Here is a 27,987-nt window from a genome sequence, read left to right on the forward strand (position 1 = left end):
ACTGGGGTTGGCAAATATTCAGCTCTCTCTCCTTTAAAGTGACCCTGCCTTCCCATGGATCCCTTAAATTACAGCTCAACTGCTCAGACGCTCTCCCCTGACCCTGGTAGTCTCTGCTTTGTAGTTCTCGTCATGGAGGCAGGTTCCCTTTCCCTCAGTGGAAGGAACGCTCCCTTGTGTTCATTCATCATCGCTGGCCATGCCTGGCATGGGCAGGGGCACAGCTTATAAACACTCACTGGATGAACAAGCCTCTCAGGGAGCACACAGGACAAGATGTCTCAGCTGGAGGAATGCACTCACCTGTCACACAGCTGATCAAGAACTGAGGTCTTTTGACTCAACCCAGCTCTTGCCACTAAACTGCCCGGATTCCCGGCCCCCTTCTGTCCTCAATGGAAGATTCAAAACTAACTCTGGATTCCTTCTTGGCTGCCGAAGCCAATGACTAGCTCCTACTGCAGGAACTTGGTGGGAGGCTTTTTGAAGCTTGGTAATCACCAACAGAACACCCTTTGAGTGTCCCCAGCAGCATCAGGAGGTTCTGGAGAAAGCACAACCCTTCAACATCCTCTGCCTGATGGGAGGCCACAAGAGTGATGACTGAGCGACAGGTGATACCGGAGAGAAGGTGAGAAGCTGGCTGCCTCTTTGGGTGCTTATTATATTGAGACCTCAGCCAAAAGCAACGGTGACATCCAGCACAGACTTTAAGCTGCTCACTCAGGAGATCAATGAGCTGTGAAGAGAGGGGTCATGGGGCCAAACTCAGGGTGGGAGGGAGTGAACAGCAGGGTCCCACCACAGACCAAGTCTCAGGAGGCAGAGACCCAAAGCGGGGCAAGGGGGATGTGTCCATGCTGGTGGCCCCTGGGTGGGCAGCCATGCTCCCTGAAGCTCCTGGAAACTTCAGGATCCACAAAGGTCTCTGCCAGGCACAGGAAAGGATGATGCTAGGTGCCACGGAAGGTCATGACCCTGAGGTCTCAAAGCAGCCGGTTTCCTCTGTATGATGGTGAAAATACTAGGATCTCCACAACGACAGACAGACGGAAGCCTGCACGGAAAGGCCTTCCCCCAAGTCTGTTGCCATCTTTTCTCGGCATCAAGGATGAACTCCAGCAGTTCCAGAAAAGCAGATCAAAAACAATTTCCCCAAATCAGGATGCCTCTTCAGTTTAGGGCTGATAAGAAAAGGTCACCCTGCTTGATTGTTATGGCAGAGAGACTGGACTGACAGTCCTGCTGATGGTATAGTCTTCCTTGGAGTAAAATAATGGAAAAATCCCTGGGTTTTTTCCTCCATCATAGAAATGAATAATAGTGCTGCCATCTGCTGACTAGAGGCCTACATTCAGCCTTGCTTATCCTCCTCTGGCATTTTTAAAGGCTGTAAGCCATGTACCCTGTTTCTTTTGATTAATAACTTCTTTATTCTGGAAAAGCAAATGAAAGTCATATTCATATAAACACTGACATTACAAAGTACAGGGAGAAGGGGGAGGGAGAAGGGAACAGAAACCTCTACAAATCCTGCTAATATTAATACTCTCTCACCAAACAAGACCATAATGCTTTGTCCCCTATTCAATCACTTATATAATAAACCACAAATAAAATCTTCTCTGGAAGATACACTGCTCTTCTTTGAGATGGCAGGGAACAGGGACTGAAAGTTGGGGTAGGAGGCTTTATTCTTTTGGCAGATCCTCTCAGTCATTATAGATATTGCTGCACTGTTAATAAAAAATATATGCTTCTCTGTAAAGCATTAAAAAAAAAAAAAAAATCCAAGGATGAGATGGCTGAGGTCTCAGCTCAAGTATCTCCGAATACATTGCTGTCCATCCCCTGACCTTTCCCTGCGTTATTTCTTGGTTGTTTTCCGGATCAACGCCATTCTCTGAAAGGAGAGAGAAATAGCGGTTATACAGGTTAGAGTGAGGAACTTTCCAGGAAATCCATGTGTGGTCTACGCCACTCCTGAGGCTGGAGTCCTCAGGAACTTACAGGCACAGGGCAGCTCAGCAGACTCCTTCTAACCAAATACAGTCTGTGGGGCCCTCAGAGATGTCTACATTGGCCAGTAGACCCACTTCATTGACTAAAAGACTCAAAGAGCCCTATGCTAGCAGGATGGCAAAAAAAAAAAGTTAGAAGCTGACATCTCTTGCCTTTCAGGGATTTAAGGGACTGGCCATCAAAATATGTGTTTTCTAGGCTTACTCCCCCTCACCAATCTCTTCCTGATGATGGAGAAAATAGAGAAGAGGCCTCTGTTTTGAGCCTGTTGCCAACACACAAAGGGAGCTGACATTTGATGTCACTTGATGACCTGCAATGGAGGAAACTGACTCTAATAATTTCCACCATAACCCATCAGGGCAACATTCAGATCATGGGTTTCAAATCTTCCTATTACCAGCCACTGGCCAAATTAACGACTTGCTTTGCTCACTCTTTTTGACTAAGAGATTGCTTTAACATTGTATTTGCTGACTGATAGATAAATAGGGCTAAAAGCGGACAATTTGATAGCAGAACTAAATTGACTGTCCATTGCCTTGAGGGACTCCCTTCTGAACAACACTGCACTTAGGCTATTGGCAGTCTTCTTATAGAGCTTCCTTTGTGAGCTTTGTAAACACACCCATTCAGAGATCCTAAGTTATGGAAAAGCAAGGTACAGTCAGTCAGAACTGTCCAACTGTGGCCATCTAAAGCTTGCAAACAGCACACTTTCAAATCAGAGTGGCCAGTTAAATTAAGACTTGTCAAACGGAGGCCAGCATTGCTATGAGACTAATGACAGGGACAAGTTGTTCTCCAGCAGAAGTGGAGACAGATTCTCATACTGGCCCCTCAGTTCTGCTGTAAGAGGGACAGAGAACAAAGGTTAAGCTGGGGCAGAGGCCAGAATGCCTGGCAGAACAGCCTGGGTGCTACCTCCTGGCACAAGTATAGCATACTTCTTTCCTTAAACTGCCATTTAGTCAGGGGGTCCTAGATGATGTTCAAATCAGCAACAATGAAAGATTTCATTAAAGAGATGTGGTGGGAGTGAGTTCCATCCATGTTAGAAGAACCCAGAATCAACAACTTTAAGCAACACCCACAGACACTCAGTTTTTTCTCTCATCAGGGTTGACAGAAAAAACAGACCCCATGTGAGAACAGCAAAGTACCAAGGAAAAACCTGGCTGATGTGCCATGGAGCCTTGCTGCCTCCTGCCCTCTCTGACCTTTGGGGGGAATGACACTGCAGTCATTTCCCAGCTACAGATGGTAGCTGTGTGCCTTCTCTCTGAGACACAACTCAAGGAATCAGCTGTGGCAGTCTGGGGACTCTGAAGGCTTCTCACCTGTTTGTGAGCTTCTGTGGTGCAAGCTTTTTTGTAGGGTCGGATTTCTTCAGAGCCAAACCCTGGGATCCACATGTTCCACTGGCGTTCTGTAAAGAAGAAGCCCAAACAGAGATAAGGGGACGAGGAAGAGAGTGTCCGGGTGCAGTGTGACTCTCAGACAAGGGTCAGGGAGGACTAACCCGGGCAATCCACTGTACTAATAAACAGCAACTCTGAAGAGTGGCTCTATGGGACCCAAAAAGGTAACTGCATATGGTGCCTTCAAGGTTTTAGAGGACAGTTTGACCTTCTTGCAAGGAAGAAGGAGTAAATGAGTCAAATTTTTGAGTGTGAAGCCCTAAGGTTTTCTATGTAGCTTTTCAGGAAAGTTATTTGTTTCTTCAACCATCTTACCCTTATGCTCAAGGCAACCGCTCTCAAACCTAAAGGAGTAGGAACAGAAAGGCACTCTTAGCAATCTGGAGTGAAGAGCAAGGTCCTAGCTCTGTTGCTTCACTGTGGAGCAATATAATGTTGGATCTTGGTTTCTTGACCTTTTATAAGGTTGTAACAACAGAAATACTCATTGGAAGGACTGATGCTAAAGCTGAAGCTCCAATACTTTGGCCACCTGAAGCGAAGAGCCTACTCATCGGAAAAGACCCTGATGCTGGGAAAGACTGAAGGCAGAAAGAGAAGAGGGCAACAGAAGATGAGATGGTTGGCTGACATCACTGATTCAATGGACATGAAATTAGGCAGGCTCCAGGAGATGGTGGAGGACAGGGAAGCCTTGTGTGCTGCAATCCATAGGGAAGCAAAAAGTTGGACGCGACTTGGCGACCGAACAACAACAGAAATAACCACCTGATAGGGTGGTTGAGAGCCCTCAGTGGCATAATGCAATCCCAGAGCCTGAGATAAACACACAGAAATACAGATACTGACACAGGTATGTCCACGCCACAGCTCCATTTCCTTGTGCCGCTGGATGATCATACTTGTAAGACTGCCACTCCAAGTTACCAGAGGGCAGACATTTGGTTATTCTACTTTGTCAGAAACTGGCATGGACCCTCCAATCCACAAATAAAAGCGTACTGCACTTTAAGTACATCAAATGTAAAAAAATCACACATATAAGATTATTTAGGGAATAAATCTCTACTCAAAAGGAGTACATGTTTAACATATATTCAAGTACAGCTTGTTAGAAGATACCTAAGTTAATGAGTTTAGTAACCCGGAATATTTACATTCATTTAAATCTAAAGATAATGAATTAGTATGAATGTATACTCTACATATAAATATATTTAATGCAAAAAAAAAAAAAAAAAGAAAAGAAAACCATGTCAATCAGAAGGTGAGGTTATTTAACTATTCAAGTATAGGAAACAGCTGAGTGAGAAGCAAACACTGGCAGTATCAATCTCAGCCTGTCCAAAAGAAAGCCTTCAAGGTTTACAGCTCCACTGGCAAACTTATCCTTGCTAGGGCTAGGAGGAGGGAGGGTGTGTGCAGCTGACCTAGATGGTTAACACCAGGGTCCCTAACTTCCCATGCTCTGATCCCATGCCTCCCAGCAATCTTCCTTATAATTCAGGTTCCATTAGGCCCCCTGACAAGAAGCTATTCTGGTCATACAGATTTCAAGTATTCATATCTGTGATAATTATTTCTTACCCTTAATGAAGAAACTGACATTCCAATTTTATTTTCATCAAAATATAAGATACTTTTACAAACAGGAATGTTAAACTCTGAAAGTAATAGAAACTGTGTGGGATTGTTTTGGGGAGGGTAGGATAAAATACACATAAAATTAACCATTTTAAGTGGCTCAGTGGCAGTAAGCACATTCACACAACATTACCACTCTCCACCTCAAAAACTTTTTCATCCATCCAAACCAAAACTGTGTACACATTAAACTAACTTCCATTGCTCTATCCTCCTAGCCTCTGGTAACCACCTAGCCTTTGGTCTCTATGCATTTGTGTTGTGGTAGTTTTAAAGTATGTCTTCTATCGAAGTGGAGTCTATGATCCCTCCCCTTGAACCTGGACAGGTCTTTGTGATCGCCTCATAGAAGAGAATTCAGCTTCCCAGGTGGCACTAGTGGTAAAGAACCCGCCTGCTAATGCAGGAGATATATGAGATGCTGGTTCGATACCTGGGTCAGGAAGATCACCTGGAAAAGGAAATGGCAACCCCCTCCAGTATTCATGTCTGGAGAATCCCATGGACAGAGGAGCCTGGCAGGTTATAGTCCATGAGGTCACAAAGAATTGGACACAACTGAAGCGAATTAGCACATGCACATGCAATGCAGTGTGTCTTCAGAGACTAGTTAACAAAAGCCATGCTGTTTCTGCCATGTTTGTTATACTATAATAGGTAACTGAAATATCTGTCTTCTGCTATTCAGTTCAGTTACTCAGTCATGTCTGACTCTTTGCGACCCCATGGACTGCAGCATGCCAGGCTTCCCTGTCCATCACCAACTCCTGGAGCTTGCTCAAACTCATGTCCATCAAGTTGGTGATGTCATCCAACCACCTCATCCTCTGTCATCCCCTTCTCCTCCCGCCTTCAATCTTTCCCAGCATCAGGGTCTTTTCCAATGAGTCAGTTCTTTGCATCAGGTGGCCAAAGTATGATGCGAAAGTATAATGCAAAGTCTTCTGCTAATAATACCAGCAATGTTAACTAGAAGTGTGTCATTTATTCCACCCCCAGTACCAGTACCTTCTGAGCAGTAGCTCCCTAATACCGAGAAGGAAGCCTTTCCGTCATGGGCTGATCTGCACTGAATCCCTTAATAACTGTGCCTTATTCTCTTGGCCTGACTTTGCAGTCACAGATTGTTCCCTTCCTTTTGATCATACTGCAACCAATGCAGTAGGGGATGGGGATGGGGGTGGCTTATTCATTTCCAAGTGATTATGATTATCAATGTTAGATGAGTATCTCCCAGAAAAATCCAAGCTTAAATTTAGTGTCTATTAAGTAGAAAAGCAGAATACAAAATTATATGTGCATTAGGGATATAATGTTCTTGGGAAAAATACATCAATAAACTAAACTGGAAGGAAAATACCATTATATGAATGGTGGACATATAATAGCTACATTTACTAAGATCATTATTTTGTGCCAGTCACTTTACAAACATTATCTATAATCCTCACAAAGACCCTGTAAGGAGGATATTATGATCCCCACTTTACAAATGAGGAAATCAACTTTAAGAGAAAGTAAGTGGAAAGGATAAGGTGGTATAGTTAGAAAGTGGCAAACCCAAAGAAGGGCTCATGCCCCTACCATGGATGGATTTCTCTTTCCTGTTTAATGTTACTATTGAATGAATATATAAATTCCAGAGCCCTAAAGTCTGATTCTGGCAGGAAGGTTCCTAAGGAGCAATAGTGTGGTTACCTCAGGAGAAACGAGAGCGCATACCTAGATGTAGCTGGACATCTTTCACCTCCAGGGTGCTGGACTTGCGATGCCGAGCAAGCTGGCAGGCAGCTGTCACCACACTCTCAATAAAATCATCAGCAATCTGCAGCAGCATCTGGGGGAAAAACAGTGAGGGAGAGTAACCATGACATGGCAGGGTAGGCTCCTGTTGCTGAGACACCTGTATTTGCTTGAATCACCTATCTAGTCAGGCTTTCTATTACAAGGCCTGGAATCAGCATTCGAGTGAAGGTAAGGAGGAGGAGTGAGGACAAGAGAAACATACTAACTTGTTAACCAGGTTGAGAGAAACTCACACCTTTCTGAGGATGCATTTTCTGTGCTTTTTACCTAGCACCGGTCAACCAGCCCAAACTGTACCCCCTCTATATTTTCTTCTGAATTAGGTAGGAACATAAAAGTGAATCATTAAATCCTCATTTTCTCATTAAATCCTTTATCTTCTCTTAAACATTTTTATTTCCATTATCTCACCAAGTCCTTATAATAATCCCATGGTGGGGGGGAAATGGGGCATAGATTTTATCCTAATTCTACAGAGGAGAATGCTAAGATTCATGGAGACTAACTTGTTCATAGCCATGTAACTACTAAGCAGTGGAAGCAGGATTTGAGCTCAAGGTTCTGAGTTCAAATCCTGAATTCTTTCCACTTCATTATCCATTATTTGTAGACTATGTAAAGAGCAAAATTGGAATTCTGAAGTGAAAAACCTACAATTAAGAAAAACTGAAATTTTGATTCGTGAATACCTTCCTCATGTCTTCCTCTGGAAAAAAATTAAATAAAATTACAACCATAGTAATAAACATTCCTTTTTCTGCTAGACCATTAATATATTGCTATCTTTCCTATGGAACCAAACTATCTAAAAGAAAGATTTCAAATGATTAAACATGGCAAGTCAAATCCAAAAATGACCTCTCCTTCCCTAACCCAATAAAACAACAAGAAAAAAGGTGAGGGGAGGGGGGAAGACATATAAATCTACAAAGACAACAAGAAAAGGAGAGAAAACCTTCACAGGCAAGAGATTCCAATAAATTTTTACAGCAAATTTTTGGAAAAGAGGTAACAAAGAAAGAGTGGGAACTGACCTAGCAGACAGAAGGTATAACACAAATGCCCATAAAGAGGGGACACCAATGAGAACAGAATTGATTTGCCAGATCCAGGACTTGGAGCTATTATTAACCACAGAACATTTGACTGAGATATGGAACTAAAAACTGAAGAATTGTTACATGTCTATATATAACATGTATATAGAAGATGAAGATGAGGTTCCACTCCTCATCTTCAAAAGCAGCCAAGCGACTTTTCCCTACACATACCAGGATTACTAGACATCTGAAGAAAATCTCCAACACTAAAAAGAAAATTAACAAACCAAAGGGGGATAAGGGGACCCAGAGGAAACAGACAATACAGGGAAAAGAAGAAAATGTCAAACAACACAATTAATATCTTCAGAGAGAAAAACAGAAGATCCTAACAATCATAAAATAAGAACAGAACGGCTTAAGGGGAAAAAAAACAGTCAACAAGAAAAAGTTCATGGAAATTAAAATTTTTATTAAAAAAAAGTTAAAATTTAGGAGATAAACTGAGGAAAATCTCTCCAGCAAGCAAAACTTAGAATTGCAAAGAAATGAACAATAGAAAAGATTAAAAAACCAAAAAACTAAGAGGATCAATGCAGAAGATCCAACATCCAACTGTTATAATAATCCTGTGGGAAAAAAAATGGGGCATGGATTTTATCCTAATTTTATAGAGGAAGATGCTAAGATTCATGGAGACTAACTTGTTCATAGCCATGGAACTACTAAGTTACATGGACAACTGTCATTCCAGAAAGAAAGAACAATAATAGAAAAGAAATTATCAAAAAACTAAGATTAAAAAAATGGAACCCTCATAACAGCTGGTGGAAATGTCAAAGGATGGAACACTTTATAAAAACAGGAAATTCCTCAAAGGAAAAACACAGTTGCCATATGACTCATCAATTCCAGTCTTAGGTATATATCCAAAAGAAATGAAAATGTATGCCCAGAGAAATAATTGTACATGATTTCAAAAAAAGAAAGAAAGGAAAGAAAAAAACAAAAAACCTGTACATGAATGTTCATGGCAATATTAGTGATAATAGCCAAAAAGTGGAAATAATCCAAATGTCCATCAACTGATACATGAAAAAACAAAATGTGGCATACCCATACAATGGACTATTATTATTATTCAGTCATAAAAAGAAATGAAGTATTGACACCTGCTACAACAGAATGAATTTAAAAAACATTATGTTAAGTGAAAGATACTAGTCATATAAGACCAATTATTATATGAATCCAATTATTTGAAATGTCCAAAATAAACAAATCTACAGAGACAGAAAGTAGGTTAGTGGATGCCAAGGGTTGTGGAGGTTGGGGGAAAATGAAGTGACTGCTAAGGGGTATGTGATCCTTTTAGGGGTGATGGAAATGTTCTAAGATTATGTTGATAGCTGTACAATTCTGTGAATATACTACAAACTAATGAACTGTGTATATTTCAAAGGCATGAATTGTGTGTTACATTAATTTTATTTCAATAAAGCTGCTATCTAAAAAACCAAACTCACATAGTGAGGACAAATATTTTCCCTTCACATTAAAAAAAAGAAACCTAACAGGGGAATCATACTGTTTTTGCAATCTGCATTTCTTTCTCTATCATTACATATTCCTCAGAAAAGGAAAAAAAAAAAAACCCAATATCATCTTTGAATCGAGGTGCGCAAGTGTCTAAAAGAAGCCTCTAAAAACTTAGCACAACAAAAGAAAAAAGATACATATAAGACTCATATGAAAATTCAGAACAGGAAAAAACTTAGACCCTAAAAGAGCTGGGACCAGAATAGCCTAAGGTTTCTTAGATTTCAGAAGACAATGAAGCAATGCCTTCATTACTAACAGGGAAAAAAAATGATTTCCAAATAGAATTCTAAACTCAGCCAAACTAAAAATTAAGTGTGAGGTTAGACTGCAGATATTTTCAAACATTTTACCTATCATCTAGCCTTTCGTAGGAAGTAACAACAAAAAAAATCTAGTCTAACAAAATGAGGGAGTGAAGTATGGGGACGTGGGATTTAGGAGACAAAACATCCAAACAGAAAAAGAGCAAAAGGAAAGGGAGGGGTCTGTCTAAGTGGATTAAAACAAATCAAACTAGAAGAGGATGGAGGTTTCGGAGAGTATGATCTCCAGGAGGGGGAAAACCCAAATCAAGTATTTTTCCATTTGGAAAATAATGTTGATAGGGTGTAAGATAGCTAATAGTGGAAGCTGAATAAAAAAGGTACAAAGAAAACTAAGTAACTAAAAAGGGTCAATTATCTACTTCAAGAAGATAAGTCATACCAAAAAGGAAAGGTAATCATAGGCATGACTTGGCTCACTGATGAAGAATAAATAATTAAATAGCCAGAATAATGTAAATATTGATTTCTGAGCTATGCAAAAATTGTGACAAAATGATACTGGAAAAATGAGAGAAAGAAAAGCATGTATGGCATGTATGTGAATGGTTTAACAAATTCTCATCTACCATAACAGTAAGTTTACAACTATTATAAAATTAGTGAATCAAAGAATATCTATTTATTACTCAGAAATTCGGTGGAATGGGGACTTCCCTGATGGTCCAGTGTTAAGGCTTGGCACTTCCAGTGTTAAGGCTTGGCACTTCCAGTGCAGGGGGCATGGATTCAATGCCTGGTCAGGGAACTAAAATCCCACGGCACCAACAGTATGGCCAAAAAAAAAAAATTAATTAGAAAAGAAAAGAAATACAGAGGAAACAATTTAAATTGTTGAAAGTGACTGCCTATGAGCAGTAGACTACACCCTTTTTGACAGGCAAAAATAGCAGTGTTGTTAGGAATAAGTACTAAGCATTCTCTGAGGTGATTTGTGTAAGTTATTCTACCAGACCCTCACAAAAACCCTGAATAACCCTGTAGATAAATAATGTCATACCTTACTAACACAGAAGGAAGCTGAGTTTCAGAAAGCTTCACTAACACACCCACAGCACCAAGTCTCAAATTCAGACATATCTGCATCTAAAGTCTGTGCTATTGATGGCTATTCTATACTTTTCAGGGACACAGTCTCTGGAGTACCCAGTCCCACCTTACCTCCTCCACATCTTCATCCAATTGCTCATTAGGATCCACTTCTCTTACTAAGTCCTGTAACTTCTTCTTGGTCAATACCTAAAGTTAATTGGGAGAACAGTTTTCAGCCAATTTACTGGGTTTGATTTCTACTTTCCAAAGAATTATCAGTCTGGCCTACCTGGAGCTATTACTAGAAGACTATATTCTAGAGAGAAGAATAACCTAGGAAAGCAGAAAGAGCAGCATGGAGGAGAGGCCAACATCTGTCAAACAGTTTTAGGAAACTCTGTATTAATTTGCAATTTTCTGACCACAAGTCGTATAACTCCTCTGCTGCCTGTGGACAAGCTCTTCTACCCTTCTTCCCACCTGCTCAGCTCACAGAGCCTCCTTTCTGTGCTTTCCTCGGCTACCCAGGTAAAAGCAACCACCTCCTCCTTTGGCCTCTGTTGTGCCCTGTGTACCCTTCCATTACTGGGTTTCTTTCCTTGTTTTCTGACTTAGCCTAAAAGCTCCTCGATAGCTGGGAACATGTGTTCCTCTCTGTTTAACTGAATATGTGTATAAGTATGTACAACTATGATCTCCTCTTTCATAAAGGGAAAATTATATCACATGTATATGCCACTAAAGAAGAATCAAAAGGCACACACTAAAATGTTAACCACAGTTACTTTGGGGTGGTAGTAGAATTATGGACTATTTACGCTCTCTCTTTTTCTAAAATTTCATGAAAAGCCTGTCTAACATTGGAAATAGAAAAAAAGAATATAATTTTAAAAATAAATATTTGTTAATGTTTCAGATCTATCCATTCTACCATTATTGCTTAATTCAAGTCTTTACCACATATGGTGACTTACTGCAAGAGTCTCAGACTTGGTCTTCCTCTCAGTCTGCCCCCTTTCTTACCTTTCTTGTCCCCTTACTGTCAAGTTAATCCTAAGATACTTTATTATGTTATTTTAATGCTTCAGAAATATTTGCAAAGATCGTTTTTGACTAAAAGTTCCAATGTAAACTAACATAGGCCCACTATGTTCTGCCATAATCCCACCTACACAACTTTAATTCCTGCTCTTCTCCAACTCCACACTCAGCATGGTAATCAATCTCCTGACTATCTGACTATCTAACCCTTCCCATTCACCATTGCTAGTCCCTCCCCCATTCTCTTGAACTATTGTCTCCTCATCCTTTTCTACTCAGCCTACAAGGCCCAAATCAGATATTATACTTATTTTTTATGGCTCTGGAGGACAGAATCAGGATCATGGGTAAAAAGAGGAGGTCAGATTATAGAATCATTGCAGAAAATGAATAATGGTAGCAGCTAGATGAGCTAGAAGGAAAAAAGACTGGACGCAAGAGTACTTTTATTATAGGAATAATGAATAATGAATCCATTAATTATTTACCTATTTTATTTTGCTTAACAATTATATAGCATATATTTATATATAAATATATAAAAACCTGTCATAGGCAAGGTATTGTATTAATGCATGTATGTATATATATACACATATACACATATATATGTATACACACATATATTCTACAAGTAAAAATTGATAAATGTACATGATATATCGATAAAGAACTTGAGAAGAGAGGAAGAGGCAGCATCTGATATGGACATCTCTCAAAGTATCACTGATTTTAAAAAAAGATAAGAAGTGCTCACAGAGAACAAAAAGAGGATGATACCTGATTGTTTTCAGGGCTGAGACGCCCTCCTGTCCCAGGAGTGCCTGGGATCTTTACCACTGCAGTGCTATTGGCCATGGAGCCTTGTGGAGGGGTGCTAGCTGGTTCCGGTTTTATTGATGAGAAATTGGACAGGTTGATTAGGGCTGAGGGACCAAACTGGTTCATAATCTGTCTTGCTTTGGACTTCAGCTCATAGAGCTTATCGAGATCTTGTTTCTTTTTGGAGCTATGAGGACCAAGGCCAATCAACTGTAGAAGAAAAACAAAAGAATTAATTCAGGAAAGACATGTAATAAAGGATCAGTTTTAAAAATAAAATTCTATGAGGTCTGTTGGACTTTGAAGGGTCTTCATTTGACACTTGCACATTCAAAATGGAATGAAGAATGTTCACTGCTCTCACCTGATATTTAGAAACCATCTCTTTCCGAAAAGCTAAATAGTCCACACAAGTGAAATAGGAAATTAAAAGAAATGAGGAATCTTATGTACATAAATAAACTAGAATGAGCAAGACATTTTTGAAGACTCTGTAAAAACAGAATACTTGGTTAAGTAGTACATGCATTATTTTTGAACATCAAATAACGCTAAATTCAAACAAATCATGGCACAATCACATACTTGAAACCTAGTCACAAAACTTCAAAAAACAGATTAGTTCATTTCAGCACTTCAAACATGCTTAAATCTATGCCAGGGCCTGATAAACACAATAAATTTAGCAACTGTTAAAAGTAAGCTCTTCTCTGTCATCAAGGGCAAATTTTCTCTGAGTGTTAGCAATCTTTAAATACATGCAGAGTCCCTAGCTTGGAATAGCCAAGACTTCTAAGTTTTAGAGCCATGAAATTGACTCGGTGGACCTCAGCTTTGGTGTCATCAAGATCAGAAGCACATTCAAGAAGTTCTGCCCACAGTGACCTCAAGGAGCTTACTTACAGCTATCTGAGTGTCTAGATCTTTAATTACATCAGCAACAGCTGTGAGCCCGGTGAAATGAGAAGCAGCCATGTTCAAAAGCTACCTGTAAATGAATAACTGGCGTCAAGCACCACCCTTGTCACAGAACCATTTCAGCTGCATGGCCTGCATGTCTTCAAAGACCAGGATGCAGGCAAACTGCATGCAGAGAAACATTTCCTTATTCCTACTGTGCACCAAGAAAAACGTCTCCATCTCTTTCATACATAACTTATAAAACTAATTAATGACAACAATAGTAACACTAAGACTCTCTTCCAAAAAAATGAATCCTCTACTGTTAGGGATAAACTAGCAGCATATGAAACACTTTATTGTCCAAAAGTACAGAATTTGAACCTGCAAGAATCATGGCAATGTTTTCAGAACTTGATAAAGCTTAGCAACCTAAATGAGTATCTTCATCTATTCTACTCTTGCTCCTGTTGCTGAGTTCCTCTCCAACAAATTGTCTAAATCTCTAATGGGAGAAATCATCTTCTGCTGGTTTACTCTTAATAAAAGCAACTAGTTAAATGGTCAAGAGAAACTTTGTTGGCCAAGATTTGGCTGATTACTTTTTTAAAAAAACACATGGTCCATGCTTCCTTCTCCCTTACTCACAAATGTTACCAAAGAATGAAGAAAAGAAAAGGTTGTTAAACGGTAATAACTGTTCTAATGTTATAAAAAACAAACTATTTTCCCAGAGCAAGTTCTATGATAAAGCTTTATTGAAGATTATCAGTATGAACATACTCTGTCCTCAAATAACATTTCCACAACATTCAACAGATTTACTTCTCAAATAGCACTGAGTATTGCTCAAAGTAAGTAGAAGAACTTTTTTGTATTTCTGAATAATGGGAATTTCCCTATTAAGAACTTGGAGATAGGGACTTCCCTGGTGGCCCAGTGGCTAAGATTCCATGCTCCAATGCAAGGGGCATGGGTTTGAACCCTGGCTGGGAAATGAGATTGTACACGCCACAACTAAGAACCGGCGCAGCCAAATAAATATTAAAAAAAAAAAAAAAAAAAAAAGAACCTGTAGATTTAAAAAAAATAGCTATCTACATAGTACCTAATATGAATAATCATACAGGAATTAATCTTAAGGAATAGCTCTGATGGCTACTAATAAAATAAACTGCCTTAATGAAACAAGTGGAATCTGTATAACATAAGAAAAATCAAAGTTTCTAAAACAGGACTGAAATTTACCATTCCCACTGATTCTGTTGAGAAACAAAAGATACTTCTAACTTTTCAAAAATTCTGGGTCAGTGAGCTACTTCTTCCATTAAAACAAGACAAACAAAGCAGATGATAACCAGACACCCATTTCCAGACTGGCACTGCTCTAAGTTTCCTAGACCGTTCCTTTATTTGGTTGAATTTAAAGCACCAGAACATAGCTGGGTGGGTGATGATTATATGGGCTTATACATCTGTCAAGCTCATCACACCGAATATTTAAGATTTGTGCATTTTAAATTATGCCACAATTAGGGATAATAAACCAACCTCCCCCCCCCCCCGCCCCCTCCCCCACCCAAACAGGTAAAAGATTACACTCCTAGGCATTTATCTCAGAAAACTGAAAACTTATGTTCTCACACAAACTATATACTAATGTTCATAGCATGTATCAATAGAGAAAAGCCAGATTATTGAATAAATGGTGGTTTATGACTGACTATATCTGGAAAACATCTAGTTTCTTATTTAAAATTTAAATAGTTGATCAATTTGCACTGGGGAGTGTTATACATTTTCCCTTTCATACGTTCTTCCATTCCAGATGGATGACATATTTAAATTTTAAATATCAAATCACAGATAAAATACAGAATATCTTTAAAAAATATTCTGAAACCTAAACTTTACACTTTATACAAAAATTAACTCAAAGTTGGATCACATATATGTAAAATGTATAAATACAAAATTTAAAAAAAAAAGAAAATTGTGGGGCTCTAGCTAGGCAAAGCATTCTCAGACATGACACCAAAAGCATGATCAATAAAAGGGAAAAGTGGTATATTGGCCCTCATCAAATACTAGAAGTTTCCTCAGTGAAAGCCCATGTAGAAAAGATGAAAAGACAAACTACAGACTAGGAGAAAATATTTACAAACTATAGATCCAACAAAAGACTAGTATCTAGAATGCATTAAATAAACTCTCAAAACTCAATAGTTTAAAAAAAAAGTAACTTAATTCGAAAATGGACAAAAGTCACACCGGACATTTCACCAAGGAGGAGAGGATAAGCAGAGAGCAAATAAGCAAATTGAAAGTCATCCAATCAACATCAGTCATTAAAGAAAGGCAAATTAAAACTATAATGAGATATAACTACACAATTATCAGAATAACTAAAATAAAAAATAGTGACACCAAGTGCTAATGAGGATGCAGAGAAACTGGATCACTCACATATTGCTAGTGGGAATATAAATGGTATAGCCATTCTGTAAAACAATTTCTTAAAAATCTAAATGTATACTGTCACAGAGGAGCCTAAAAAGACATGAAGATTAAATGTAAAAACTAAGAACTGAATAAACCATGGACTTCAGCTAATAATGATATATCAAAATTGGTTGATCAGTTGTAATGAATATACTATACTAATGTAAGATGTTAATAATGAAGTGCATTATTATGGTAACTGGGTGCAGGGTATATGGGAGGTCTGTACTGGCCGGGTAGGACCTCCTAGATAAATAAATAAAACTGCTCTAAGAGTTTATTAAAAAATGGAAAAAGAAAAAAATCACTAATACAGAAAATAACAGGAATGAATCAAAATATTTTGGTGGAAAAAAAAGCCAGTCTCAAAATAATACATACTATGATCCCATTTATGTGAAATTTTAATATCTAATTATGTAAACACAAGTCTCTAATGATAGATGAGGCAGAGACTGCAGCAGGGCAGGGTGGAAGTTGTCGAGGTGATAAACGTTCTATATCTGAAGTGGGGGGGAATGCTTACACAGCTGCTATACTTATCAAAACCCACAGAACTATATGCTTACAACAGATACATTTTATTGAATAAAAATTATACCTCAATAAAGTGAATCTGAGAAACAAAAACAAAAAGCCACACAACTACTATATGACCCAGCAACTGCAATCCTAGGCATTTATCCTAGAGAAATGAAAACTTATGTTTACACCAAAACCTGTACATGAATGCTCATAGTAGACTTACATGCAATAATAAAAAACTGCAGTCAATTCAGATGTCCTTTAATAGGGGAATCATTAAAGAAACTGTGGTATATCCACACTACAGAATACTACTCAGCGAGAAAAAGTAATGAACTACAGATATGCACAACTTGGATGAACTTCCAGAGAATTATGCTGAGCAAAAGCCAATTCAAAGAGTACACACTGTATAATTCCATTTATATAACATCTTTGAAATGACAAAATTTTACAAACAGAGGACAGATTAGTGAGGTTGTCAGGGACTGGGTGGGAGGGAGGGAAATGTGGTTATAAAGGGGCAGCGAAGAGCCCTTGTAATGGAACTGTTCAGTATCTTGATAGTGATGAGGGATAAATTAATATATAAAAAGTGATGAAATTGTGTAGCACTTAGTACATATATACATATAAGCAAACAAGTGCAGGTAAAACTGGGGAAATCTGAATAAGATTGCTTGGTTGTATCAATGTTGATATCCTGAATGTCATATTACTCAACAGTTTTGCAAAATGTTATCGGTAGAGAAAACTGGTGGTGCAAAGGGTGCTCTGTATTATCTTTTATAATGTTATACAAATCTAAGTTATCTCAATTTTTAAAAATTGGAAAAACAATATTCTCAAGAGTAAATAATATCCTTTTAAAGAAATGAAAGCTCAGGAGCTATAGCTCAGGAGCCATAAAAGAGACTAATATGTTCAATTACACAAAAATAAATATGTCTGCACAGCAACAAATGTAACAAATGAAATTAAAGGACAAAAGACAAACTAGCAAAAATATATGCAAGATGTATCAAAGAACTAATTTCTTTTATATATAAAAAATAACTTTAAATCAGTAAGAACTAACTACCCAAAATAAATACTATGAAGAAACATGACAGTACAAGAGAAATTCAAATGGTTCTTAAAACAATGAAATGAGCCTTATTCTCATTTATAATAAAAATACAAATTAAAACTACAAGGTACTATTTATTTGCCATTTGGCAATGATGATAAAATTTTAGTATACATACTGTGTTTGAAAATTTTAATGGAGAAATAATCATTTCATAAGTTGCTGGAGAGGGGGGAATGAAAATTAGTTAAAGGTCTCTATAAAGAGCTACTTGGCCATATCTATCAAAATAAGAGAAGTATATATTGTTTTGATCCCATGATTCTATTTTTAGCCATTTATATTACAGCTGAACTTGTATGTGACTAGAATACTATACATACAAGCAATTACAACCTAAATGTCTATCAAAATGATAGTTAAATACACTAGAATATAACTATATAATGGAATACACTGAACAAAAATGAGACATGAAAATATTATCTAAGTGAAAGAAACCAGTCACAAAAGATTATATATTGTATGATTCCATTTATATGAAATGTCCAGAATAGATCAATCTATACTGTAGTGGTTGCCAGAGCTGAGGAGTGGGGAGACAGACAGGGACTGACTTCTAATGCTTATGCAGTTTCTTTTAGGAGTGACAAAGATCATCTAGAGTAGATTGTGGTGATGGTTGCACAGCCCTCTATGTACCATAAAACACTGGACTAGGGACTTCCCTGGTGCTCCAGTGGCTAAGACTCCAGGGCTCAGGTTCAATCCCTGCTCAGGGAACTAGATTCCACTTAAAACTTAAAAAAAAAAAAGATCCCCCCCAACTCAACTAAAGATCTTGAATGCCACAATGAAGATCAAAGATCCATGTGCTACAACTAAGACCCAGTACAACCAAATAAACAAAGAAACCAAAACACTCAATTGTATACTTTTTCTTTTTTGGGCTGTGCCTCATGGCATGTGGAATCTTAAGTTTCCCAACCAGGTGTTGAACTCCTGCCCACTGAACTGGGAACATGGAGTCTTAGTCACAACCACCAGGGAAGTCCCTGAATTGTATACTTTAAATTGGTGAATTGTATAATATGTGACTGTCTCAATAAACTTGTTTCTAAAAAGCAAGGAAGTTCATGAAATGACCTGCAAGATACACTGTACATTGAAAATGCAAGGTACAGAACAGTGAGGATAATTTATCACTTCTTTTAAAAGACACATAATTTTAAATGTACAAATTATTCCTGGAAAGATACATAAGAAACTGATAGCGATGGCTGTCTTCAGGAGGATAGGGGAATAGTAGTATCTGGATGGCCAGTTCACTATATATCCTAAATTCTGTAATATGTGCATACATAACCTATAAAAAATTAAAATAAACTACCGTTTGGTTTGTTTCCTCTGAAGAAATAGGTAATATTGACTCCTGTTTTTAAAACCTAACAAAAAATACATCAGTAGCAACAAAAATAAATCTTGACCTTTATCTCATACCTTATACAAAATACATTTAAAACTGATCATAGAGTTAAAAGTAAAAACGTAAAACTATAAAACTTCTAGAAAACATAGGAGAAAATCTCCCTAACTTTGGGTCATGCAGAGTTCTTAGATACAACACCAAAAGCACAATCCACAAAAGAAAAAACTGATAAAGTGGGCTTAATCACAATATAAAATCTCTGCTCTGCAAATGAAAATAAAGACAAATTTCAGACTAAGAGAAAGTATTTACAAATCATGTATCTGCAAATAATTTGTATCCAGGATATACAAAGGACTCTCAAGATTCAATAAGAAAACAACTCAATTAAAAAATGGGCAAAAGATCTGAACAGATCCTTCACCAAAGACAAGCAGATGGCAAATAAACACACGAAAAAATAGTATCATTACTCATTAGGGAAATGCAAAATAAAGCCACTATGTGCTCAGTCATGTCCAACTCGTTGCGACCCCATGGACTATATAGGCCACCAGGCTCCTCTGTCCATGGAACTTTCCAGGAAAGAATATTGGAGTGGGTAGCGATTTCCTATTTCAGGGTATCTTCCCAACCCAGGGATTGAACCTGTATTTCTTGTCTCTCCTGTATTGGCAGGCGGATTCTTTACAACTGTGCCACCTGGGAAGCTCCAAAGCCACTATGAGATGCCAGAAAGCACCTACTTGGAGAAGGAAATGGCAACCCACTCCAGTATTCTTGTCTGGAGAATCCCGGGGACAGAGAAGGCTGGTGGGCTGTCATCTATGGGGTCACACAGAGTCAGACACAACTAAAGTGACTTAGCAGCAGCAGCAGCAGTAGCAAGCACCTACTAAAATAATTAAAATTAAAAATAGACAAGTGCTAGAGAAGATCTGGAGCAACTGAAACCCTCATACATTTATGGCGTGACTGTAAAATGGTAGTGTCTCTTTGGTAAATGGTTTGGCAGTTTATTATAAAATTAGATACTTACTATACGACCCAGCAATCCACTGCTAGCTATCTACCCTAGACAAATGAAAACTTATAGTCACACAAATATCAGTATGTGAATGTTTATAGCAACATTATCCATAATTGCCAAAAACTGAAAACAATCTTTCAACTGGAGAATGGATAAATGAACTATGTATATCCATACAATGGAATACAATTTAGCAACAGAAAGGAAGAACTACTAATACAAGGAACATGGATAATCTCCAGGGCACTAAGCTAAATGAAAGAAGCAAGATTCCAAAGGCTACTTCCTGTAAGGGTCTGGAAAAGGCAAAGCTACACATGGATGGAGAACAGACCAGTGATTGCCAGGGGTTTGACACTGGGGAAAGTCTGACTACAGAAGAGCAGTGTGAAGGAAATTTGGAGGGTGCTGGACCTGTTCTGTAACTTGAGTGTTATGGTGCTTACATGACAGTACACACTTGTTTCAACTCACAGAACTGTAACCTGAAAAGTGAGTTTTACTGTGTGCAAATTTTAAAATTTCAAAAAATCACGATGTGATCAAAATGGTCCATATTATCTGTTTACTGACAACTTTCATTAACTCAATTGTAGATGACGCTGGTCAAGCACAATGGAATGAAGTGACCGTAAATAACCTGAATTCCACTATGTAATGTACTATGGTTGCTTTTGGGTTACTCAAATCTCCAGCTCATTTTCTTAGCATGCCAAGAAGTAGGAATGTACTCTGGATTAAAAACAGAGGTATTAACTGTAGGATAGTTTGAGAGAACAATTATAACAGCAAACTCTTTATTAGCCCCTACTATGTAGAAATCCTGTGCCTGGATTGGCTTTAAAACCCTTTTACCTCTAAAATGTTTAGGAATTTTTTTATTATTTAAACAAACACTTAGTAGGGAATTCCTTGGCAGTCCAGTGATTAGAACTCCATGCTTCCATTGCAGGGAACACAGATTTAATCCCTGGTTAGAGAACGAAGATTCAAACAAACAAAAACCCCGAACTGAAAGGGGACTGGCAGCCTGATGGCATAAAAGCCTTACCACTGTGGTACGCGACTTAATGCTTTGGGTTTTCTACCTGGCTGTTTCTCTTCTCACTGGTTTCTAAATGCATCTAAACAAGCTCATGGTTTCCAGCCTAAATAAACCACAAAGAATCCATTTTACTGCAGTCTGTGAGATCTGAGAGCAACAGAAATGTGGGATTTTTTTCTACTCGTTTTTTGCCTGGTTTGATCCTGTTCAGGCATTTTTTTTTTTTTTTTAGGCAATTTTGAATTAGCAGAAAAGCAGTACAGTACAGCAGTCAAGGGATGGGCTCTGGTGGCGGTTTCTGGGTTCAAGCACCTACTCTGCCATTTATTAGCTTTATGTCCTTGAGCAAGTTACCTAATCTCTTTATGTCTCAATTTCCTCATCGAGAAACTGGAGTTAATCATAAGGTATACCCCCTGGGATTGCTGTGACCATTCACTGAATTTATGTACTCTAAAGCACTTAGAAGAATGTGTGGCACTGGTAAGTACAATTAAAAATGTTTGCTAGTATTTTATATATGTTCTCCTCTTTTCAATTTTAATTATAAAAGTCAGTATATTAAGCCTAAAATGTTTCACCCATCCTGCTATGTATTAGCAGCATCCTATAATTATTCTTATTACTACAGACATTTAAAAAAGTGGATTTAAAAAAAAAAAAAGTTGTGGCAAATGGTCAGCAGGAGGCTGATGAAAGGTACTGTGACACAGGGAAGATGCAAGTCAGTTGGGCTAGGTGCCACCATAGTTCTGCCACTGAGTTATGTGAGCTGCCTTTGCCCAGAGTTTCTACTCCTATAATTAGAAAAAGACCAGGCAAAATCTAAAGTCTCCTCCAGCTCTAACAATTAGTATAAGGTTTAAAATTAAGTCCATATGTATAGATTTAAAAGTTTGTCTTCAACACACTTGTTTCAGAGCAGGTTGTAAACACTGCCAATATGTTGCCTCTCAAGTACTTTGGGTCAAAAGTAATACGTTCTATGTTCATATCTGCTCTAACACAATGATTTTCTGATCAGAGACTTACTTAGAAATCCTATTCTAATAACTCAGTCAATGCTAGAGCCACAAATGAGTGAAATAAGTAATACAATTTGCAAATATAGATGAGAATGGTAACTCAGGAGTAAACTATCATGAATTAAATCATCAGGTATTTTGAGATGGCAGTATGGTCATGCTTTACCTCATAATTTGGCGTAAGTTTTGATCACTTGCACTCAGTATAGGCATTTGAAAACAGTATAGGCAATCCCACTGGGAACTAAGTTGTTCCCGTTTCCCAATCATCTAATTCGTATTACAATAACTGTAAAGTTACTCCAATTTAAGTCCTTGTTCTTCACATTGGTCCTTCTCAGTCTCCTAAATTTTAAAATTAATATGTCTTACTCTACTGTAAGGAAAGCTCTATTCAAGTCCCATTTTTCTATCTTGAATATCTGTGCTTCTTTAAAACACACGAATTTAGTTCCCCTCAAAAGCACACTGCTTAAATACCCTAATAAGTTACAGTACTTAATATTAAGAGGAGTCTGGAGGAGAAGGGAGAGCTTTTATTCAATGCTAGGCTTTGTATAACTATTCCCTCTATTTTGCTGAAGAGCAAACTGAGACATGGTGAAGAATCCACTCAGAAAAACAGAAAAAAATTTTAGTCAAACACATAACTGGATTTGACTGGGGCTGGATCACTTAGCAGCAAGTGATTTCAGGCAAGGAACTTCACTTCCCTGCACTGATTTCATATATCTGTACAATGGAATTAACAATATTTAACTTGTGGGACTGTAAACTTTAAGTTTCAGCAAAAGGTATTACTGAAGAATGAAAGTAACTGGTTCTAGTATCTCCACCATCCTTATCTAAAAGTAGCCATCTTCACTAAATACTTATGTTAAAAATAAAGGACACAATTTACTTATCCCTGACTTTCTAAATGACTCACTATATTTTTGAGGGGGGAGGGGCTTCATTTAAAGGTTTCCTAACTTGTGACACTCATTTTATCAATGTCAATACAGTAAGAAGAGTCAAAATAAAATACTAGGATCTGTAAAAACTTCCCTCTTGAGTTTGAAGTTAGAGCAAAGATTCTAGGAATATATTTTAAAGGAATATTAACCAAGCATCTCCTACCTGCTATGCAGAGCAGGGCACTGTATCAAAATCATGATCTAATCAGTCGTGGCCTCACTGTAATCTTAATCTTCTTTGGATTTTAGCTTCCTTACATGTAAAGTGAGTTTAAAAAAGATTATCTTTCCTGGTCCTTTCATCTCCACCATCCTCATTTTTTGAGATGCAGAGATCTGCGCTCGGTTGAGTAGAATGGGATTTGAAGCACTTACTAAGTATATAACTGCTTCAACTTTACACCAGGTGCTTTACCAGAACGAAGCTGAAAAAAAAGATGCTTGCAAGTGGGTTTCCTAGATTGCATCTGACACAAGATAAGCCTGCCAAAAGGTCAAGCAGGCAGCGCGAAGGAGTCGTTGTCTTCCCCTGAATACATCATTTACCACCCTCGGTTCAGAGACTACGAGGAGAAAAAGTGGATCCCTGTATCTTTTCCGAACTCTCTCCCTTTTACTAAGAGGCTCATTTCCTCACACCCATGGCCCCTAATCCTCTTTGCTTTTAGGAGTTCGGGTCCTTACAGCCCTGTTCCCTCAGATACTTCGGAGTCTCCAAGCCCCGATCCCGTCCCCACAGAAGTCCGTCTTCATTGCCCGCTCCTGTTCTTCCCAAACCCGTGTCCTCTTAACTACTCCTGCCTCTCAGGAACCGAAGTCTTCGCTGCTGCCTTTCTGAATCCTTCCTTAGAAGCATGTGTCTTCACTGTCCTGCTTCTATCGTTTAGCAGCCCAAGTCCTTACAGCTCGGCTTTTACCTCTTAGGAGACCGTGTCTTCACGCCCCGTTCTCTTCCAACCCTCTCCTCTTAGGAGCGTGGGTCCTCACAATCCTGTCTGGCCCTCTCAGCCCGCTTTCCCTCGGATGCTGGATAACTCACATCCGTCCCCTTTCCCTATGTCCCGTCTGGAGCCCAGGTCCCCACAGCCGTATCTTCTCCAAGCCCCGAGCCCCTCAGTCCCGTCCCAAGAGCCTGATTCCTCACACAGCCCCGTCTCCTCCACAACCTGGCTCTTCAAATACTGACCACTGTGGGTCTGGGTCCTGACTCCTTCCTCCCGCTCTTCTTCCTCAACTGCCAGGGCCCAAGACTCACAGGCAGCAGCGTCTATCTCCCCATGATATGCAGAGACTGCCCCAGTGAAGCGTTCGTCTCAGCAGCCTGTCCGACTGCTCGGCCCTCCCCGAGTACTTCCGGCACCGCTCCCCGCCTCCAACCCGGAAACGCGCGGCTCTTCCGGCCGGCGGGCGCGCGCCTGGTTGCGCAGGCGCGGACTGCCTTCAGACACGTGGTGGTGAACTTGCCGGTTAGCTCGGCAGTGGTGGTTGGGGTATTTTCCTGCTTGTTATTGACTGGTAGTGTGAGCCAGCTCTGCGCCTTCTATCCCGGCGTTACTAACCCTGACTTGGTTGTTTCTCCCCCAAATAGCTTGTATATACTGCTAGCAAGACCGGTAATTGACGCCGTTGGATGGCTTAGAAGTCGGCATTTTTGGTTGGTGTCTGTCGAGCTGCGAGGACAGTAAATGAAGGCGGGAGGAGAAGGGGACGACAGATGATGAGATGGTTGCATCACCGACTCAATGGACTGGAGTTTGAGTAAACTCCGGGAGTTGGTGATGGACAGGGAGGCCTGGCGTGCTGCAGTCCATGGGGTCGCAAAGAGTCGGACACGACCGAGCGACTGAACTGAGGACAGTAATATCTCCTGGGACCAACACTCCATAGACACCTAATTATTGGACGTCAACCGGAGAAACTTGGGACAAGAAATAACGGCTTATGGCTGTGGTTTGGCAGTTAATAACAATTGAGCGCTTACTAAGCACCAGGAACTTTTTATAAACACCTTACTGTCGCTAAGTCATTTAACGATTTAAAGAAATCTGTGAGAGGGACTTACCTTGTGGTCCAGTGGGTAAGACTCCGCGCTCCCACTGCAGGGGGCGCGGGTACTATCCCTGGTAGGGGAAGTAAGATCTCGCGTGCAACGGAACGCATCCAGAAGAAAATAAAGGAAACCTGTGAGAGATTAACCAAATTCTAACTAATAAGTGCAGAGGCACAACTGGAACTCAGAATTCTCACTCTTAAGTCTCAACTGTCTAACCATTAGAACTGATGCTTTCGGTTACTTCATCAAATGTCAAATGCTTGGTGAGAACTGCTGAATTCCTGCTAGATGCTAGAGTTGTAAAGAAGACCTTATTCCAGCCTGAGTGCCTTCCAGCCCGAGTCCCTCCTAGAGCCCAGGTCCCCAAACTAAGATGGACGAGAATCCACAGACAAAAAGTAGTGTACAAAGCGCTGTGATAGCTTAGTGAGCAGCAGTACTGTCAGCAGGAAAAGCTGCCTCCCACCAGGAATGGTACAGCAGCTTGCTCTCCCTGTCTTTATATGTTGCCATCCTCATCCCACCAAATTCCCAATGCACCGGTAACCCTGCCACAGATCTAGATTCACAGGTTTCAGGCTGCTTCAGCATTAGGCTCCAAGCTATGGTACTAGTCTAATTTCTCTGCCACTGCTCTCTTCATTCTCCTAAGGGTCTGGCATTCCATTTTGTTTTTGCACTCTGTCCTTTTAAGACCCAGGTTACTTTTTTTCTGGGTCTTAATTATTCTTTTTATTTTTTAAACAGTTTTAAAGGTTACACTCCATTTAGTTATTACAAAATATTGGCTATATAATCTCCCATGTTGTGCAATACATTCTGGTAGCCTCTCTTACACCTAGTAGTTTGTACTTCCCACTTCCCCATCCCTATATCGACCCTCCCTTCTCCCCATTGGTAACCACTAGTTTGTTCTCTAAATCTATGAACTTGCTTCTTTTTTGTTATATTCATTAGTTTGTTGTATCTTTTAGATTCCCCATATAAGTGATATCATACAATATTTGTCTTTCTCTAACTTATTTCACTTAGCATAATGCCCTCCAAGTTCATCCAAGTTGCTGCGAATGGCAAAATTTCATTCTTTTTTTAATGAATGGGTAGTATATACATGTATATATTATCCATTAATCTGTCAATGGACACAAGTTGCTTCCATATCTTGGCTATTGCAAATAATGCTGCTATGAACATCTTGGTGCATGTATCTTTTCAAATTATTCTTGTTTTTTTTCGGATACATACCAAGGAATGGAATTGCTGGGTTTTATGATAGTTCTATTTTTAGTTTTTTGAGAAACCTCTATACTGTTTTCCATAGTGACTGCACCACTCCGGGTAGGAGGCAAGATAAACACAAAACTGTTAATAGTAGTTTGGGAAAACCATTCTCACATTTCCGGACAGTATCAATTCTCACTTTTTGGTACTATGTCAATTTCTTTCCAATTTCTTTTTTTATATATAAAATGAAATATACATGAATGATTCCAACTTTATGCCTTTCTGGAAAACACAAAACTACAGGGCCAGAAAAGAGGTTGCCAGGATTGGGGATGGGAGGAGGGGTTGACTAGAAAAAGGGACAAAGGAACTTTTGGGGGTGATAGAAATACTGATTGTGATAACAGATTCATGTCTATATGAGTTTGTTAAAACGCATAGAACTGTATGATAAAAAAGGTGAAATTACTGTATATAAATTATACCTCAATGAACCTAATCCTAGGGCTCCCCCTCTGTGGCTCAGGGGTAAAGAATATGCCTGCAGTGCAAGAGACACAGGAGACCCGGGTTCGATCCCCGGGTGGGGAAGATCCCCTGGAGGAGGGCATGGCAACCCACTCCAGTATCCTTGCCTGGAGAAATCCCATGGACAGAGGAGCCTGGAGGGCTGCAGTTTATGGGGTCGCAGAGTCAGAAAGACTGAAGCAACTTAGCACACAAACCTGACTTTAAGAAATGTCAGAGAAATTACAGAAAGCAAGGACTATATTTTAAAAATAGTCTTAATTGCACAAGTAACAAAATACATAATAAAATAGTCGTTATGGTTTTAAACAAACATTATAAGTCTAAAGTTTTGTGTGTCTGTGCCCAGACTCCTTCCCTCCTTTCCAGCGTTAATCATTTATATATATTAATACAAATATGTAGCCATAAAAAATAAAGCACTGGGTTTTGTATGCACACGTGTGCTTTTTATTACGTCAATGATATGCAGTACCCTATTCAACACATTTTTCACTTAATTTTTAAATATTTGTTGATAAACCACAGTATTTTTTGTTTGCTTACGTTAATGGTATCACGCTGTACCTTATTCTACTGCTTTTATCAATCTGTGTATTTTGATGTCCAATTCACTCCTTGAAGTGCAGCAGATGGCATTCCACTTTATGAACCCACCACATTCTGCTCTTCCGTTGCTGTGCAGGTGAAGGTTAAATTGCTCCCAGTGTTTTGATCTTACAGTGATCCGACGCCTCCAGTGCTCGTGTGGCCGCTCCGGGGTGGACGCCTAGGATAGCACAAGTTGTGCGTTTTCAATTTTAATAGGGTGAGATTTGAGTCTTCCCCCGATAGGTACCTAAATCTACCGGAAAGTCGGTCTCGCAGCGCAGCTCACACGCAGTAGAGAATCACGCTCCTTCCTACAATCCCCTCCCCTACGCCTCCCTAGGCACCAGCAAGCACCTT

The 27,987-nt window shown here is 39.3% G+C and overlaps 1 protein-coding gene across 7 annotated transcripts; it reads right to left on the minus strand.

Annotated features, from left to right (window-relative positions):
* Positions 1–1,409: 1,409 nt before the first annotated feature.
* TAF12 (TATA-box binding protein associated factor 12) lies at positions 1,410–27,913 on the minus strand. Of its 7 annotated transcripts, none has more exons than XM_020869255.2 (7): positions 24,490–24,610; positions 13,657–13,741; positions 12,712–12,963; positions 11,020–11,097; positions 6,810–6,924; positions 3,363–3,451; positions 1,410–1,903 (listed from the first exon to the last, which is right to left on the minus strand). In XM_020869255.2, exons 2-7 carry the CDS (start codon positions 13,726–13,728, stop codon positions 1,868–1,870), a joined length of 642 nt encoding a protein of 213 aa, XP_020724914.1. In that variant the 5' UTR covers positions 13,729–13,741; positions 24,490–24,610; the 3' UTR covers positions 1,410–1,867. The 7 variants fall into 7 exon arrangements, with proteins under 7 accessions (XP_020724914.1, XP_020724913.1, XP_070315139.1 ...); XM_020869254.2 differs by having other exon boundaries at positions 24,421–24,610; XM_070459038.1 differs by lacking the exons at positions 13,657–13,741; positions 24,490–24,610 and adding an exon at positions 27,607–27,913.
* Between the last annotated feature and the right edge of the window lie 74 nt (positions 27,914–27,987).

This window comes from Odocoileus virginianus, chromosome 30, assembly GCF_023699985.2.
Source record: "Odocoileus virginianus isolate 20LAN1187 ecotype Illinois chromosome 30, Ovbor_1.2, whole genome shotgun sequence".
Lineage (NCBI taxonomy): Eukaryota > Metazoa > Chordata > Mammalia > Artiodactyla > Cervidae > Odocoileus > Odocoileus virginianus.